The 18,419-nt window shown below is 35.1% G+C and overlaps 2 protein-coding genes across 2 annotated transcripts; one reads left to right on the top strand and one right to left on the bottom strand.

The window, feature by feature from the left end:
* Window positions 1-1,355: 1,355 nt before the first annotated feature.
* LOC126823601 (DDB1- and CUL4-associated factor 7) lies at window positions 1,356-14,995 on the bottom strand. The gene is made up of 9 exons (XM_050552528.2): window positions 14,912-14,995; window positions 13,934-14,099; window positions 13,151-13,252; window positions 12,687-12,785; window positions 10,681-10,794; window positions 9,779-9,911; window positions 9,118-9,269; window positions 8,566-8,683; window positions 1,356-6,875 (listed from the first exon to the last, which is right to left on the bottom strand). Coding segments are annotated over exons 1-9 (1,059 nt in total). The 5' UTR covers window positions 14,914-14,995; the 3' UTR covers window positions 1,356-6,702.
* Window positions 14,996-15,087: 92 nt separating this feature from the next.
* Window positions 15,088-18,031, top strand: LOC126824154 (von Hippel-Lindau disease tumor suppressor). Its single transcript, XM_050553329.2, has 2 exons — window positions 15,088-15,494; window positions 15,724-18,031. Exons 1-2 carry the CDS (start codon window positions 15,179-15,181, stop codon window positions 15,876-15,878), a joined length of 471 nt encoding a protein of 156 aa, XP_050409286.1. The 5' UTR covers window positions 15,088-15,178; the 3' UTR covers window positions 15,879-18,031.
* Window positions 18,032-18,419: the final 388 nt, after the last annotated feature.

The raw sequence follows: 18,419 nt of genomic DNA, 5'->3' as shown, positions 1-18,419 counted from the left end.
GTATTATTTCAAAACTGTAGAATGTGTCGTTTCCAACGCGGATCTCTAGTAAAAAAAAAATCCACTTATCTACATGTAGATAATAAAGGTAACTAAATAAAAACTATCAAAATATTTACTGAATATCTGTCAATTAGTAATCCAAAGGCGAAGTGTTTCTCTGAGGTTTTGGATGGGCAAAATACAAAATAATTTTTACTTGGCTCCGTTAATTTCGAAATACCAGAAATGTGCATTCTTAGCCACACCCTCCAGAATATCATGGATGAGCGTATGACATACCAAATATCGGTTCCATCAGATTTTGTTGATAAATTTGTCCCCATTTCTCGTACTCATTCTGTATATGATGACTGGAACTTATAATGTAAAAAGATGTTTAATGTTGTTTATTTCAAATCTGCCAGTCATCCGGAATATCCCTTTAACGATTTCTGAGATCAAATAAATGATGCAATAAAATAGATTTCACCATTTCACGACTTTTACTGTACACAATATACTAAAATAAAATAATTTATATAGTATTTGTTTGAATAAATTGCAAGTGAGTTACCTTCCTTGCATTCCAAACCGACCAGCCCCAAGTTTAATTCGCCGAATAATGGTAAGAAAATGAAGACAAAGATATGCCATACTGGGGAAATATTGCCCGCTTACTCTTCATTGAACTCCAGCTGTTACAGGTCCTTTTACTTCCATGCCAACAGATACATGTGGTAGACTCTCCATCCTGGACCAGCTGCAAGGGAAAGCCAAGCTGGAAAATCCCAAGGAAATTTCTCGGCCAGTCCTGGGATGAACCACAGAACTCTGGTAAGAATGAATGAATGAATGAAATGGGGTTTAACGTCCTACTGTTCTGCTCCTATGCTGGGCTAATGAAGACGGGCATACACCATACAGTGTGCTATGAGGGAAATTTTGCCCGGGCAGCGGCACTATCGCCTACTCTTATATTGAATTCCAACTGCCAAGGGATCTTTTACGTGCATTCTAATGTATACACGGGACCTCAATTTTTCGTTTCATCCGAAGGACTAGACAGCTGTCCTTGTCAGGCCCTCCGTTCTGCACCACTGACAAGGGGAAACCACGTCGGAAAATCCAGATGAACTTTCTCGGCCAATGCAGGGATCGAACACCCGACCTCCAGGCTAGCGATCCAGCGTCTTACCCACTTAGCCACGTGATCCCCCCACCTCTGGTAAGTGAACCAGTGCCATTTTGTGCTCAGGTCTTGTCACATACACTGTTTATTTGGCAACCATGACTAAGGATAGCGACAAAAGGTGGCTGTAGGATTAAACCCTTCCCCATCAACACCGCAACTCCATACAAAAGAAAAATGCCAATTTACAGTACAAATAATGTATTTATTTACATGATGCATGAAAAGACATTTAAAACTAATAGACCAGTGGCATGCTGAGGTACTTTTTAGGCAACAACAAATTTTGCAGCTGCCTTCCCAAGATCAGAACAAGGAATAAGCCTCTTTTTCACGGTAGCCATAGGACATATTCTGGGCTCTGCCACTGGCAGTTGCCCACACCCTGCATGCCACTGGGAATAGACAATAAATAATCATTATTGATGATAATAATTTTAAAAGAAATGTTTCCATAATTCTCTACCAAATACAAACAACATAACAAAAGAGATTTATGTGAAAAAATCAAAATGCTTTAGATTTAGTTTGGAGCTCATCAAACACATCAGTCTGGACTAAATCAAAATAATACTCCCCATACAAAATATCAACTCAAATATGCAATACATAGTTTTATATAATAAAAAAATATTTTGTTGGGTATTTCACACCATAAATTTGAATCAAAAGCTGTTTGGTCTTTCATAAAATTTGTAAGTGTTATATAATATTTAGTTGGGTATTTCACACCATACATAAAATCTAAAGTTGTTGGGTCTTTCACAAAAAAGTCTACACACATTTCCTAATCAACCAGAAAATCCTATACAGATGATGTAATGTAAGACATGAAACTAATACTAATATTGCCAATGTTTTAACAGTATCAATATTCTTCACAACATGATTTATACAATGTAGACAAACATTTAATACACAACTACATGAATTTACTATTAATCTAATGGATATCGCAGATGAGAACAAATTTGATCTTTTTTTTTTTTCGTTAGTGTTTTAAAGATGCATTATGTGAGATTTAGATGAAGAGCTGACAATTCTTGCCATAATAGTTTAAAAATAGATATAATTTTTTTTCAGTGAAATCACTTTATTCTGAGCAAATTTATGAGAGTGTGAAGTTTTTACAATATAGTCTTGAATGTCAGGCCCCATTACTACTACTATATTAAATAAAGTCTTGATTATCTATTTTTACATTAAATTATTGTGTTTTAATCCATATAAAATCATGGCTAACCGCTGGTCTAGAGAGTTGATTGTGAACTTGTCAAGTGAATAAATGCCTGATTAAAGATATGTTAAGATCTAAATCTGCCTATTGCAGGTCTTTATTTTGGCTTCAAATGTTATATAAACTATTATTTAGACATTTATTAACCTGTAAAGCCTATAATCAGCTCTCTAGATCATTAGATAGCCCAGATTTAAATGGATTAGAGAGGCCACAAGATTTTCAAATTTTAAAGATAAAATGGATAATCGAGACTTAGTCTCATTTGTCCAGTACCTTTGCTATGATAATAAACAATCTAAGCTACATCTTCCAACACTCATAACTTTGCTCAGAATAAAGTAATATAGATATATTTATTTTTCATTATCAATTTTTGAAATATTACAGCCAGATAGGTCAGCTCCTTATCTAAATGTTACATAATGCATATTTAATAATTTATATAATATTTGAAGCAAAAAAAACAACCCCAAAGATCTGCAATAGGTAGATTTCGCTCTTACATAATCCATCTTTAATGTTAGTTAATGCCATGAGCAACATTAGTGCTTTATAATTTTTACTTTGATTCTCTATTAGTCTAATTTTAGCTACAGTGATTGGTTTAAATCACTCTTGCAAGAACCAAATTGCCTGTTCATTGGCTGAATGAAAGGTCAGACTAGGTCACAAACTTCTTTATAAATCTATGTAAGTCAGCATAATCTATGTTTTTGAACATACTAATTGTTAAATATTCCTACCAACTTAGAAATTCTAAAATTTTAACATCAGATACTAGCCATATTATCGTATAATGTCCGCGTTTATTTCTCTATAACATCACTTAGTGTAAACACATGTTACTTTACTTGCCAACTAATGCCAGAATTCAAGTTTTCAAACCGTATATTTGAGAAATATGGAGATTTGTAAGATTATGTCTATAGATGGCCATAATATAATATTTTCAAATTAATATAAATTTTGCTCATATTATTAAATATATCAGAGTAGAACAAGCTACAGTGTATACACTAACCTACTTTATATTATTAAATATATTAGTTTATACACTATTTTATATCATTAAATATATATTAGAGTAGAACAAGCTACAGTGTATACACTATTTTCTATTGTTAAATATATCAGAGAAGAATGGGTTATAGTGTATACACTAACTAATATATCAGAGTAGAACAGGCGACAGTGTATACACTATTTTCTATTGTTAAATATATCAGAGCAGAATGAGTTATAGTGTATACACTAACTAATATATCAGAGTAAAAGAGGCGACAGTGTATACACTATTTCCTATTGTTAAATATATCAGAGCAGAATGAGTTATAGTGTATACACTAACTTAAATATCAGAGTAGAACAGGTGACAGTGTATACACTAACTATTTTCTATTGTTAAATATATCAGAGCAGAATGAGTTATAGTGTATACACTAACTTAAATATCAGAGTAGAACAGGTGACAGTGTATACACTAACTATTTTCTATTGTTAAATATATCAGAGCAGAATGAGTTATAGTGTATACACTAACTAATATATCAGAGTAGAACAGGCGACAGTGTATACACTATTTCCTATTGTTAAATATATCAGAGCAGAATGAGTTATAGTGTATACACTAACTTAAATATCAGAGTAGAACAGGTGACAGTGTACACACTAACTATTTTCTATTGTTAAATATATCAGAGCAGAATGAGTTATAGTGTATACACTAACTTAAATATCAGAGTAGAACAGGTGACAGTGTATACACTAACTATTTTCTATGGTTAAATATATCAGAGCAGAATGAGTTATAGTGTATACACTAACTGATATATCAGAGTAGAACAGGCGACAGTGTATACACTATTTCCTATTGTTAAATATATCAGAGCAGAATGAGTTATAGTGTATACACTAACTTAAATATCAGAGTAGAACAGGTGACAGTGTATACACTAACTATTTTCTATTGTTAAATATATCAGAGCAGAATGAGTTATAGTGTATACACTAACTTAAATATCAGAGTAGAACAGGTGACAGTGTATACACTAACTATTTCCTATTGTTAAATATATCAGAGCAGAATGAGTTACAGATACACCATTTTGTATTGTTAAATATATCAGAGAACAATGAGTTACACAGTGTATACACTATTGTTAAATATATCATAGTACTCATTTTCTATTATTAAATATATCAGAGTAGAATGAGCCACAGCATATAGCACCAACCATGCCAGCCTGGTTAATTTTTGACACACTGATAAGGCGCATTGTTAAGATATTTCACTACTTATTTCTGTTGCTGCAATACAATGAAAATAATATGTAACTTACTGCATGTCTCTGCAACAGAATTAATTAGTGTTAAGCTGACAACTATGTTCATCAGCCATGTTTGAAACTAAATATTGCCTGGATAATCAAGACTATATTTATGTATATCATAGAGCGACAAGTAAGTAGAATTATCTTGATTAACCAGGCACTGACACCTATGTTTGACAGCCATGTTTGAAACTAAATATTGCCTGGATAATCAAGACTATATTTATGTGTATGATAGAGCGACAAGTAGTAGAATTATCTTGATTATCCAGGCACCGAAACTGACACACATCCACAAAACTGGCAATATACAAGTCAATGATAAATACTGCCTAACTGATTTTAAAACTGTTGATCGCCATTTGCAAATTTCAGACAATATCTAATTTTTTCAAGGCTTAATCCATGCTCGATTAATTAACATTAAATTAGGAAAACAAATTGAAAATATCAATGGTCGATAATCTCCCGGCTTGTATTAAATTAAAGAGTCATCCAAATTTTTTACCCAAAACTTATATGTGGTGCTGGCTTGTATATATGGTTTGCCAAGGATGATGAATGTTGTCAAATTTGCAATTCATATGTTTATAAATACAGAATGGAATTGAACCATTTTTGGGACTGATATTCCTATTAGAGATTCAGCTTTCATAATATTGTAGTTGGCAAAGGATTCAAAATCCCTCTAATGAAAATCAGCTGCTTTAAGTTACATTATATTGTTAAGACATTAAAGTTTCCATGAATATATGTTACATTTGAGTACGCAATACTCACTCAGCAAACCTTGGCAGAATGCAGTACCCTCCATCTAGTCCCGACTATATGATGGTAAGGGATATGTACCCAGGGCTGTAGCTAGCGGGGCGGGGCAAGGGAGCCCGAACCGCATCCTTTCTATTGGATGCAATACGAGGCCAACGACCAACATGCTCATATAAGCTAGCGGAGCAGGGCGGGGCAAGGGAGCCTGAACCGCGTCCTTTCCATTGGACACATTACGAAGCCAACGACCAACGTGCCCATATCAGTATGGGCGCCCCATAAAGCTGAGTGACATTGGGTGGGCTGCCTCCCTTGCCCACCACTAGCTACGGGCCTGGTACCTACATGTACACCCATACAATTGTGATGCGGCTACCGATTTAAACATACATTATGCAAGAGCTAAATCTGCCTATTGCAGGTTTTTCTATAGGCCTGAAATGTTATATAAACTATTAGATATTTATTACCATGAAAAGACCGTAATCAACTCTTGACGCCATCTTATGTGTTCGCTTTTCACTGAATTTGAATCCGACCGCTGCACAACACTCATTGATGATTAAATGCAAAAATGAATAATCAAGACTAAGTTTTTTTTAAGGTATTGACTTAAGTAATGATGATCGAGGATATGCCTAAAATTCAATAGCTAATATCACGGTTCAGAGTGGAGCAATTTGACTGAAATTTTCAGCATATTTCCTTTGCATTATCTAGTTTTTAACTATTATAGTGAGAACTGCCAGCTCTTTATCTCATTTTCCATAATACCCATTTAATTATTAGGAAAACTTGCCACTTTTAGAAAGAAGTTCTCAAAATAGCATCATTCGAAGTGTGTTTAGAGTTTTCGCTGCAAAATTGTCCTTAAAGAAAATCAGATAAACTTGAAAGAAAAACAGCTTCCGACATTGAAAGCTTTGTATGAATGATAAAACACTTTTCACAGGCGTCTTCATTAGTGCCACCATTTGTAATTCGGGAACTTGAAAGTAGTTCCAATGGTGGAATTCGTCATACAGACAAGGCTAGATGTAGGGTATTGGAGTCTGCCTAAGTTTGCCGAATGCACAATACTCTGACAATAACTCTGCAGAAAATGTCTTTGCAAAATTTCACAACTTGTTTCTTCAAAGATCGACACAGATTAAGTTTCCTCTCAATAAAACTGTCATAATTTTGTTCTTTTTTTACACGCGGAGTATTTCCATGTTATTATTATAGCATATTGATATCCAGTCAGGTTGCGTTGACGACCATTGGATTTGATTTATCTCCCCTGCTGCTGTGTACGCTAATATTGGATCTTCTATAGCTCTCGGCATTTGTTGTATATCCCATATTAATGCCTGATGATCATCAGCTAAAAAGTCAAAGATCAGTAATGTTTATCAAAATATTGAAATAATTTTTTGGGATGTGAATTTATCTCAGATTAATGTACGTAACATTAAGGTTTGACTTTAATATTGTGGTGAAGTGACAAATACACCCACCAGCAAAAAAGCTGTTCATATTAGCTCTAAAAACAGACTCGTGTGACAACATTATACACCCACATTTGACCAATAAGACACTCTTTCCTTATCAGCCTTGCATGTGCCTACCTTGACAATGAAGGAACTGCTTGACATATTCAGGTGGTTCTTCTTGGCCCAGAAACATTACAATGACTGGGTTAATGAAGATGGGCATGTACCATACAGTGGGCTATGAGTGAAACTTTGTCCATCCAGCGACACTACGATCTACTTTTTTTAAAATTCCAACTGTCAAAGGTTATTTTACATTCATGCCAATGTATACACGTGACCTCATTTTTGGTCTTGTCAGTACAGATTTTCTCTACCAACACCAGGAGTGAAATCGAGACCTGCTGGTTAGTGAGAGAGAGAGAAATGGGGTTTAATGTCCACTCGACACAAACTAGGTCATTTTGGGACTAACATATGGTTTAATTTTATTTCAATAATTCACTTGCGCGTAGGGGTCTTTAGCAGTGGGAGGAAACCGAAGAACCTGGAGAAAACCCACGAGATTGGACAGGCGACCGTGCTCCTTGTCACGTACAACCAGGGATTCGAAACCACGCCAGTTGACTCAATGACAGATCGTATGATACAGCATGCACGTGCTAACCATTCGGCCATCCAATCCCCCCTGCTGGTTAGTAAGCCAGTGTCCTACCCACTGAGCCACCAAGTCTCCTAATAATACAAATACTACCACAACATACATTTCACAAAATCTGCAGATATCTGTATTATCGAAATATTCTGGGTTTTCTGCATTGGTTTTGCTAATAAAACGACAGGACATACAACATCAATGTCACAGTTCGTTTGACAGAGCAATAGAATGTTAAACCCCATTTCATTCCATTCAGTACCAGTTTCTAACTAACATAAAATGGAGAGAGAAAGAGCAAGAAATGGGGTTTAACGTCCACTCAAAACAAACTAGGTCATTTCGGGACTAACATATGGTCTGATTTTATATTAATAATTCGCTTGCATATAGGTGTCTTTAGCAGTGAGAGGAAACTGCAGGACATTGGACAGACAACCCTACTCCTTGTTACCTACAAGTGGGGAATCAAAATCACACCACTTGACTCAATAATAGACCTTATGATCTAAAGTGCACCTGTTAAACCCTTCATTTAAAGGCTCAATACCACTCTTGTTGTAACTGAATAATATGTCCCAATCTTTATTCTGGTCAACAAATTGTACTATTTTACAATATTCCAATTAATTGATGATACAAATTCATCTTAACACACCTAATTTAAAAAAATGGAAAATTCAACTAAATGATTTAAAAAGCCTGACGTAAAGCTTTTCAAATGTGACTTGGATTTAAAAATATTATTGAACCCTTTGGACAAGTAAAATAGGATTTAATGGATAATTTACACAACAGGTAGGAAACTAACACATATAGTACTTAGAATAAGGCTATTTTTTATATTTTCTGGAGCTGTCAAGCCAGCAAGAGTGTTATTGTCCCTTTAATCAATATCTATAGATGATTTTAAAAATTGTACTTACCAGCAGTACAGATATGGCAACTTGAATGTGGAGCCCATGTAATGGCATTGATACAGGCTCTATGATTGTTGAGACGGGCGACTGGGGTACAGGGAACTCTTACATCTAATATAATACACTGGAAAAACAACACATATATATATATACAGTAAGAAAAGATCATAAAATCCTTTAAAAAAAATATAACGTGGGACAGATTTTTATTTTGTCAAATGGGGAGCCACAGTAACTAGGTGCATATTACACTTGCTTGCTAATCAGGAGGTTAATGAAGACAGACATACGCCAAGCAGCGAGATATGTGGGAAATTTTGCCCAGGCAGTGGCGCTACAACCTACTCATATTTCGAATTCCAACCGTCAATGGTTCATTTACATACACGCCAATGTGTACACAGGACCTCCAGGAACCACACAAGAAAAATCATGAAGACCTCTCTCGAGGGGCCAACAGATCGAAAAGTGGACCTCCAGGTTAGTGAGCCAACGTCTTACTCACTTAGCCACCTTGGCTCCCTAAATGCCCGTAAAGATTTAGGATTAATTACCAACCTCTTGTGCTTCCATGGCCATTGTACATAAATAGTTAGGATCTTGTTTATTCCAGGCCAGACGTAATAAAGGGTTGTGTTGGGGATCTTCGTAGATTATTGTAGAATGTTCCAAATGTCGTAAATCAAACATTCGTACAGAACCATCAGCACCTAAAACAATATAATATGACATATATTTACATCAAATACACTTTAAAAAAAAAAAATAATGTTTTTTCTTCTTGTTGAAGTAACTCATTAATTCTTGTAAACATGTCATAACTCATTAATTCTCATATTATGGAACTTATCAACACTGTATACTAATAAACATGTCATAACTCATTAATTCTCATATTATGGAACTTATCAACACTGTATACTAATAAACATGTCATAACTCATTAATTCTCATATTATGGAACTTATCAACACTGTATACTAATAAACATGTCATAACTCATTAATTCTCATGTTATGGAACTTATCAGCAATGTATACTAATAAACATGTTATAACTCACAAATTCAAAGTATTCTTGTACTATGGAACTTACCAATACTAGTAAAATTATGTTATATCTCATTAATTATGAGTATTTTTGTAGTATGGAACTTTAACAACAGTAAAATTATGCTATAACTCATTAATTATAAGCATTTTAGTAGTATGGAACTTACCAACACTAGCAAACATATCGCGACCACCACCAGCTCTACTAAATGCAATATCGTAAACTTCTTTATCATGAGCTATCAACTGTGTCTTTACATGACCTGATACCATATTTACTCTTCCTAAAACTTGACCTGTCTTTAGATTTAAAAAAAAATCACATAAATACATATAATCAGTTGATTATAGTCAACTACAGTTGTCTGATGTTTGAAAAAATAATTGATAAAACAATGAACCAGATACAATAATATCTTAAATCTATCTGGAATGAAATGGGGTTTAACATCCTACTGTTCTGTTCCAACTGGGATAATAAAGGCTGGCATACATCATACAGTGTGTTATTGGGGGAAATTTACCTTTGCAGCGGCACTATGGCCTATTTTTATATTGAATTCCAACTGCCAAGGGACCTTTTACAAGCACACTAATGTATACACGGGACCTCAGTTTTTTGTACCATCCGAATGACTAGACAACTGTCCTTGTCAGGTCCTCTGTCCTGCACCGCTGACAGGGGGAAACCACGTCGGAATAATAAACCAATCTACTATCGGCTCAGTTACAAAGAGTTTATTAATACAGGTTGTAATCATAAATATTATTCAGAATACAATATACTATATAAAAGTGAAATGAAATGTGGTTTAATGTCCTACTTTTCTGCACTGACACTGGTCTAATGAAGATGAGCATCAAGCGACACTACGATCTACTCTTATTTCGAAGTCCATCTGTCAAGGGTTCTTTTACATGCATGCCAATGTATACACGGGACTCCATACGGTGTGCAATAAGAGAAATTTAGCCCAGACAGCAGCACTATGGCCTACTCTTACGTGTATATTGAATTCTGTCAGGGTTCTTTTATGTGCACTCCAATATGTATAATAAAGATACCTACCTCTAATCCCCAGATAGTACAAGTTGTATCAATACTAGATGTACCTAATAAATTAGGATCAACTTCATTCCAATCAAATGATGTTAGAGGTGCACAGAAATCAGAATTCTTATTCTATAAAGAAAACAAAGCAAAATCATAACACAAAAATGACAGTTAAGAAGAATAATATTAACAGCCATGATGTCTTAATAACCTTGCTTCTAAAATATTGGCTTTTCTTCAGGAGATCTTCAAACACTTTTATTTGTTGAAAGTAAATTACATTTATAAATAACGAAATGAAATGAAATGGGGTTTAACATCCTACTGTTCTGCTCCTAAACTGGGCTAATGAAGAAGACGGGCATGTGCCATACAGTGTGCTATGAGGGAAATTTTGCCCGGGCAGCGGCACTATCGCCTACTCTTATATCAAATTCCAACTGCCAGGGGATCTTTTACGTGCATTCCAATATATACACGGGACCTCGGTTTTTTGCCTCATCCAAAGGACTAGACAGCTGTCCTTGTCAGGCCCTCCGTCTTGCTTCACTGACAAGGGGGAACCACGTCGGAAAATCTGGATGAATTTCTCGGCCAATGCAGGGACCGAACACCCGACCTTCAGGCTAGCGAGGCAATTCTTACCCACTTAGCCACGTGATCCCCTTTATAAATAACACAATATAACATAACTGTTTGGTATGCCGAGATCATTTGTACCCAATGTACATAGGTTAAAGTCTCTGATCAACATATGAGGGGGCTTTAATCCATTATAAACAACAACATTAGGAAAGTGGAATCTTTAATGGGAATATCAGTCCAATAAAGATATGATGAATTGAATTATTGAAACCTTGTCAACATTCTGCATCCTCTGTAGATGATAAACACGTCGCATGTACATGTACTGGTACACCAAAAAAACATGTTCTGGTACACCAAAAATACATACATGTAATCGTACGTCCAAAATACATGTAATGGTACACTGAAAATACATGTACTGGCACCGGTACACTGAAAATAAATCTACTGGTACTGGTATACTGAAAATACATGTACTGGTACACAGAAAATACATGTACTGGTACATCAAAAATACATGTACTGGTACATCAAAAATACATTTACCATATTTTTCGGGGTATAAGTCAATACTTTTTTCCGCCAAAGTCCGGTCTTATATAGAATTTCAACTGCCAGGGGATCTTTTACGTGCATTCCAATATATACACGGGACCTCGGTTTTTTGCCTCATCCGAAGGACTAGACAGCTGTCCTTGTCAGGCCCTCCGTCTTGCATCACTTACAAGGGGGAACCACGTCGGAAAATCTGGATGAACTTTCTCGGCCAATGCACTTAGCCACTTAGCCACGTGATCCCCTTTATAAATAACACAATACAACATAAGTGGTTGGTATGCCGAGATCATTGTACCCAATGTACATAGGTTAAAGTCTCTGATCAACATATGAGGGATCTTTAATCCATTATAAACAACAACATTAGGAAAGTGGAATCTTTAATGGGAATATCAGTCCAATAAAGATATGATGAATTGAATTATTGAAACCTTGTCAACATTCTGCATCCTCTGTAGATGATAAACACGTCGCATGGTTTTGATTTCTTGCTTGTACAAATGTATGTGACAAGGAGTAGGGTCGCCTGTCCAACCTCGTGGGTTTTCTCGGGACCTTAGGTTTCCTCCCACTGCTAAAGATCCCTATGCGCAAGCAAATTGTTGAAATAAAATTGAACCATATGTTAGTCCCAAAATGACCTAGTTCGAGTTGAGTGGACGTTAACCCCATTCCTTTCTTCTCTCTCTCTATTTCATTAGTTTGCTTTGCAGTCGAAAGAAATCTGGAGAACCCACTGGGTTTGGCAGGCAACCTGACATATTGTACAAGCCTGGGATCAAAACCAGGCGACTCAATGACAGACCTTATAATCTAAAGCTCAAGCATTAAACCATTTAGCCCCAACCCCAAAATAGTAAACAATAAAATCTTACATTATTTAGCAGACATTCTAGTCTGGTATCTGTATCACCAACACGCCAAACACGTAAATAATCACCACTAGTTGCTAATAGATCAGGAAATACTCCTTTCTAGAAAAAAAAACATCATAGGTAATTAATGGTTACCAATAAATCTAAGTTGACTTTGTTAAAATACCAGTACACTGAAAATACATGTACTGGTACTGGTACACCAAAAATACATGTACTGGCACACCAAAAATACATGTATCGGTATCGGTACACTGAAAATACTTATATTGGTACTGGTATACTGAAAATACATGCACATGTACTGGTACACCGAAAATATAAGTACTGGTACACTGAAAATACATGTACATGTGCTGGTACACCGAAAATATCCACCTGATACATTTGCCTTATTATTTTTGTTTGCATGTAATGTACATGTATAATATAACATAATTATATGTAGGTATACATGTACTTACTGAGTCAGGTATCCACATAAGTTTAGTTGTAGGGTAGGGATGATCAAATGTACTCTTGGCCATAAACTCTGATGTATCTTCATCTAAGGCAACAATTTGAACCTGTAAATAAAAAAAATAATGACTTGGTCTTATAGTATTTTCGTTTTTAGAATATAGTGCATGCTATTGCTGAAGCAGTCTTACAAGAGTCTAGTGATTACCCATGACCAATTCCATGTCCTACATTGTTTTACCAAAACATTTCTTGTTTTTACAAATCAACAATTTTCAACAGGAATTTGTCTTTTATTTTTTAATAAAATAAAATAAATATATAGAAATATATATTGGGGTTATGGATATAGTTATGTTAGACAAAATGTCTAAACTGAAGTTCTACCTGTCAAATTTCACCGTTTAAGTCTGAGGAACTGTGTCTGATATTGATAGTGGATAGCGTTTTATTTCCAGGCCTCAATGTGTAGGACAATGGGTCGCTAACCTAGAGGTCCCATGGATGTTAGATCCCTGTGCTGACCGAGAAAGTTCATCAGGATTTTCTGGCGTGGTTCCCCCGTATCAGTGGTGCATTTTGAAGCATAAGTCAAGATGCCAAAAGAACGAAAACACAATATTTACAGCAAACAAAAATTATGCGTAGAAACTGAGCTTGGACTAAATAGTGAATTATTGGTACATATGTACATGTAAGCATATCATGGTACACATTCTTCCCAAAAAATTCCTGATGTGGGCATGAAAATATAAAACTGTTGTGTCAGTGATTTAATTAATTATTACCTTGTTGTTATATTCTTCTACAAAGCTACCCAATGCCAGTCTGAATCGTTTATCTGGTCTAACACTCCAGTTCATACTGTACACTGTCCATGGAGCTTCATATTTATATATTTCCTTTCGTTTACCTGGTGGAGCATTTGCGTGATTATGTGGCAGCGTATTCATCCTGTCAAAATACACCATATTAATACATGTATATAACATTAACAATATATAATTCTGTCAATCGTAGTGTATGAATCTGATAGTGAAATAAAAATATATCAAAATAATCTAATTCATCTGAAGTAAATGTGGTGATTCTGGGGACCGGATGGATGTCCGGGACTAAATATACCAGGGTCTATAAATACAACGTCGCCAGCTACACGCGGTCTAGTTTATGTTTACAAAGTATCAAAGTAAGTTATTGTTATCGCTGTCTGAGTTGGACTCAGTAATTATTCCCGAATTATATTATATATATTGCTCAGTGCCACTTTATAACCTACAAGTTTGAAAGCCTATAATTTGCGATGGGTTGCCAGCCTGGTGTAGGCCTACCGGTTTACGTATGAATGTAATTTTTTTTTGCACTGGATTAGTCATAAAATCAGATTTATAAAAATGTCCTAAAATATCATGATTATCTAGGTCTAATCAATTCAATGGAATGGATGGGCGGTAACACTCACATGGTAGCATACAAATTTGAAATTATGACCAATATATTTGAAATGAATAAATACGATTCAATCTGAATGTAAAAGAAATTATAAAATAACAAATTGAGACCTAGATTTAATTTTTAAAAACTAAAATTTCGTCTTCGTTCGTTTTCTTTCTCAGTTTCTCTCCTATCTGACATTATTTTGAGTAATTAAGCTGTAAGAATATAGAAAATTTTATCATTTTTTTGCAATTAAAAGCCAGTCCGATCTGACAACTCCAATACCAAATGTTAAATAAATCTATTAATTAAAAGAAGTTATAATTTACATTTTCTGTAATCTTCTTTTATCTTGACTGTCAACAAAAACAATATGGCGGCCGCTGTCTGCAAATTAGTCTCGAACATTCAGTCATAAATAGCAATGAGTATTGATTATTAGTCTTGATAAGTAAGTCTATAAACCAGGGGAAAGAACTCGAAATTTGACCTATATTTACGACAACCGTTAGTTTTTAGTCTAGACTCATTTTGACAGCTGAACTAACTAGTAATTTACTGAAACGTTTGGGCCTAGCATTTGACAAAATTAAGAAATGACCAATTGTACAGAGAATACCGTGGTTAAAGTGTGCTCACAGAATTCTGATATTCCATCATATATTACCTTTAAAAATGTCACGTCAAGAAAAATGGACGTTTATTGGGTTGATTTTAAAGGAAAATATGTGAAGTACTTGAAGAATTTCAGTCCTGGAAATGTCCATCACATAAATACATTTGTTACACACCCGTGGATAGCTAGAGACTCTGTGACAAATGATGCTCTTATGTTTAATGGCAAAAGTATTTTTTATCCATCGGCATGGAATGGGGAGCAATCAAGAAATGAAATAAGGATACATGTTCCAGGTAACTGGTTTTGTATTATATTTATATAATTCAAGAAGTCATTCAAGTTTGTCCAGAATATTCGGCACTCAGGTGGCAAGGTGTTGTATGCCACCTGTTTGTGCCATGTTCATTACTTGTCAGGCAGTTTTTAAATCGACACTTTCAGGCCTTTTACAGGTATGGTCTATGCCTATAAAGTATTTTAATATATTTATATTGTCATTCAATTTTTTATTTCTACTTTCAGTGTTTAATCTGAAGAATAGATGTATACAAGTGCTGAAGGATTATCTTGCCAAGAATGACATCCCATCGTTAGAAATTCCTCATACACTTATTGAGGAAATGTGTATGAGATCAAACATGACTTTCAGAGAGTACGAAAGAATTATAATTGATTAGCTATCAGTGTTATACTCAGAGACTTAAAAGTGAAAATTCAACTACCACCCAGTAAACCTACAAGATTATGTCATCATATTGGCATGGGAACACTATCTATATGTGTATAAAAACTCTGAAGTAACAATACATGTAGACAGCTCATCAGTATTACTATTAAAGGTTGCAATTTTTTACTTTGCATCAAAATGGACACTGTGGTATTACAACTGAAAAAAAGCTATTGGACTTACACATAGTGTTTAAATCCACTCCGTCTATCTTTAAGCAGCTTGTGGTAATTCAAACATGGTTGGTCCTTTCTCTTTCATCAAGTCAAAATTGATCAACCATTCTATGGAAATGACTATTCCACAAGTAATTTTAATTATATCTAATGCCATTGCTGTTCATTGGGTAGTAGGACTATAAACCACACTGCATTTATTGTTCAGTGCATTTAATGCCACTTATTTTATAAGTGTGGTGTTGAATTTGACCTTTGACCCCACATGTGGGACCACCATTTATTGAATTGTTTTGAAGTGCTCAGAAGTAAACATTGTAAGTTACAGAATTTCAGATTGTTTTCATGTTAAGTTTGGTTTTCTGTACGCACAAAATTATCAAGTTGTTTGATCATTGTTTTCTTTGGGATGTGGTCATAGGCTCTAAAAAAAAAAACGTCTAAAATTCACTATGGTCAAAACGGCCATAATTTGTTTGAAACGGCCAAATCTTTAGTCAAAATGGCCAAATATATTAATGCATAACAAAAACAATATATTATGATAAATTTATAAAAGGAAAATGGATAAAAAGCAGACTGATTCTCATTCATTTGATTAAGGGCCTTTATGTTCATAACCCTTCTCTTTGTTCATAACCCTTCTCTTTGTTGTTCACAATGTCATATGTAGGGCATATACTTACCCGTCCAAAAGTTAGTCACTGGTTTAGGACGAAATCCTATGGTCTATATCTATACATGTATATTACGCAAAGTCTTACGCAAGACCATTAAGCAACTTATAATACATACACGAGTCAAATATTTCATCTACATGTACAATAGTATAAATAATGTACGATTGGGATGTTGCTCATACCATTATTTGAAATAATGGTTAGCCAACATCAAAGGATAATGCCACATTGGTATTTTAAGGAAGTATATGATAGCCTTCCAGTATTAATTTTGCTTTCTTACAATCTTCTGTTAACATCAACATGCAAGTTGGCTGTAACCGGCTATAATTTAATCTTATATATTTAGTCCAAATTTCTTCCGTATTTCTTCAATATCAAATTTACCTGGGTTACGGGGGTTGGATGGCCGAATGGTTAGCACGTGCGTGCTGCGCTGTATCATACGGTCTGTCATTGAGTCAAATAGCGGGGTTTCGATTCCCCGGTTGTACGTGACAAGGAGTAGGGTCGCCTGTCCAACCTTGTGGGTTTTCTCCGGGTCCTCTGGTTTCCTCCCACTGCTAAAAGACCCCTACGCGCAAGCGAATTATTGAAATAAAATTGAACCATGTGTTAGTCCCGAAATGACCTAGTTTGTGTCGAGTGGACGTTAAACCCCATTTAAAAAAAAAAAAAATTCCCGGGTCACAGCGATAATTGGCACTGACCAACCATAAAGCCTTTGTAAATATTCTCTGCACGGACACTAGTTTCTGGTGACCTCAAGAATCTGAATGAATTGTTTGATAGACAGCTATCAGTCAAGAAAGATAATGTTGTTGTACATAAATATTGTAAATAAAAGGGAAACTAGGAGTTGCAACTCGGAGCAGTAGGATGTTTGTTAAACCCCATTTCATTTCAAATCGATTTACTTTTACTTTAAAAGGTGAAATTAGATAAATAGTTATTTGTACTATTACATAAGAGGGGAGTGGCAACTTAAAGTATATTTCTAAGAAAAATTTTTAGGTGGGTACTTGTAGGTCATTTTTAGGTGAATATGGTATGTACATTGCTGGAAGCAAATCTGCTAACTAATGTGTTTGTTTCAATCCTTTTTTAAAAGGAACACATTGAAATATTTCAATACTAACACTATTATATTTACTATGGCTACATGTATATCTCTTCAATTAAATATTCTATTACTGTATATTTTTTGATATCATAATCAAACATGTAATAAAATTTATATTCATTTATTATACATGTGTAAGTTTATTACTGGGGATCGTGGTGGCTAAGTGGGTAAGACGTTTTCTCGCTAGCCTGGAGGTCGGGTGTTCGATCCCTGCATTGGCCAAGAAAGTTCATCCAGATTTTCCGATGTGGTTCTCCTTGTCAGTGATGCAGGACGGAGGGCCTGACAAGGATAGCTGTCTAGTCGTTCGGATGGAACGAAAAACCGAGGTCCGGTGTACACATTGGTGTGTACGTAAAAGATCCCTTGACAGTTGGAATTCGATATAAGAGTAGGCCATAGTGCCGCTGTCCGGGCAAAATTTCCCTCATAGCACACTGTATGGCGTATGCCCGTCTTCATTAGCCCAGTCATTAGCCCAGTTCGGAGCAGAACAATAGGACGTTAAA

Source organism: Patella vulgata, chromosome 6 (assembly GCF_932274485.2).
Source record: "Patella vulgata chromosome 6, xgPatVulg1.2, whole genome shotgun sequence".
In the NCBI taxonomy this organism is placed as follows: Eukaryota; Metazoa; Mollusca; class Gastropoda; family Patellidae; genus Patella; species Patella vulgata.
This window is presented reverse-complemented; position numbering and strand designations above follow the sequence as displayed.

Coding starts and splice junctions, on each gene's coding strand:
- LOC126823601 (XM_050552528.2), bottom strand. Junction 13,253..13,933: donor TAGAAGAATATAACAACAAG/GTAATAATTAAT, acceptor TTTTATTTACAG/GTTCAAATTGTTGCCTTAGA. Junction 9,912..10,680: donor GTACTATCTGGGGATTAGAG/GTAGGTATCTTT, acceptor TTAAATCTAAAG/ACAGGTCAAGTTTTAGGAAG.
- LOC126824154 (XM_050553329.2), top strand. CDS start 15,179: ATGACCAATTGTACAGAGAATACCGTGGTTAAAGTGTGCTCACAGAAT. Junction 15,495..15,723: donor AATAAGGATACATGTTCCAG/GTAACTGGTTTT, acceptor TTCTACTTTCAG/TGTTTAATCTGAAGAATAGA.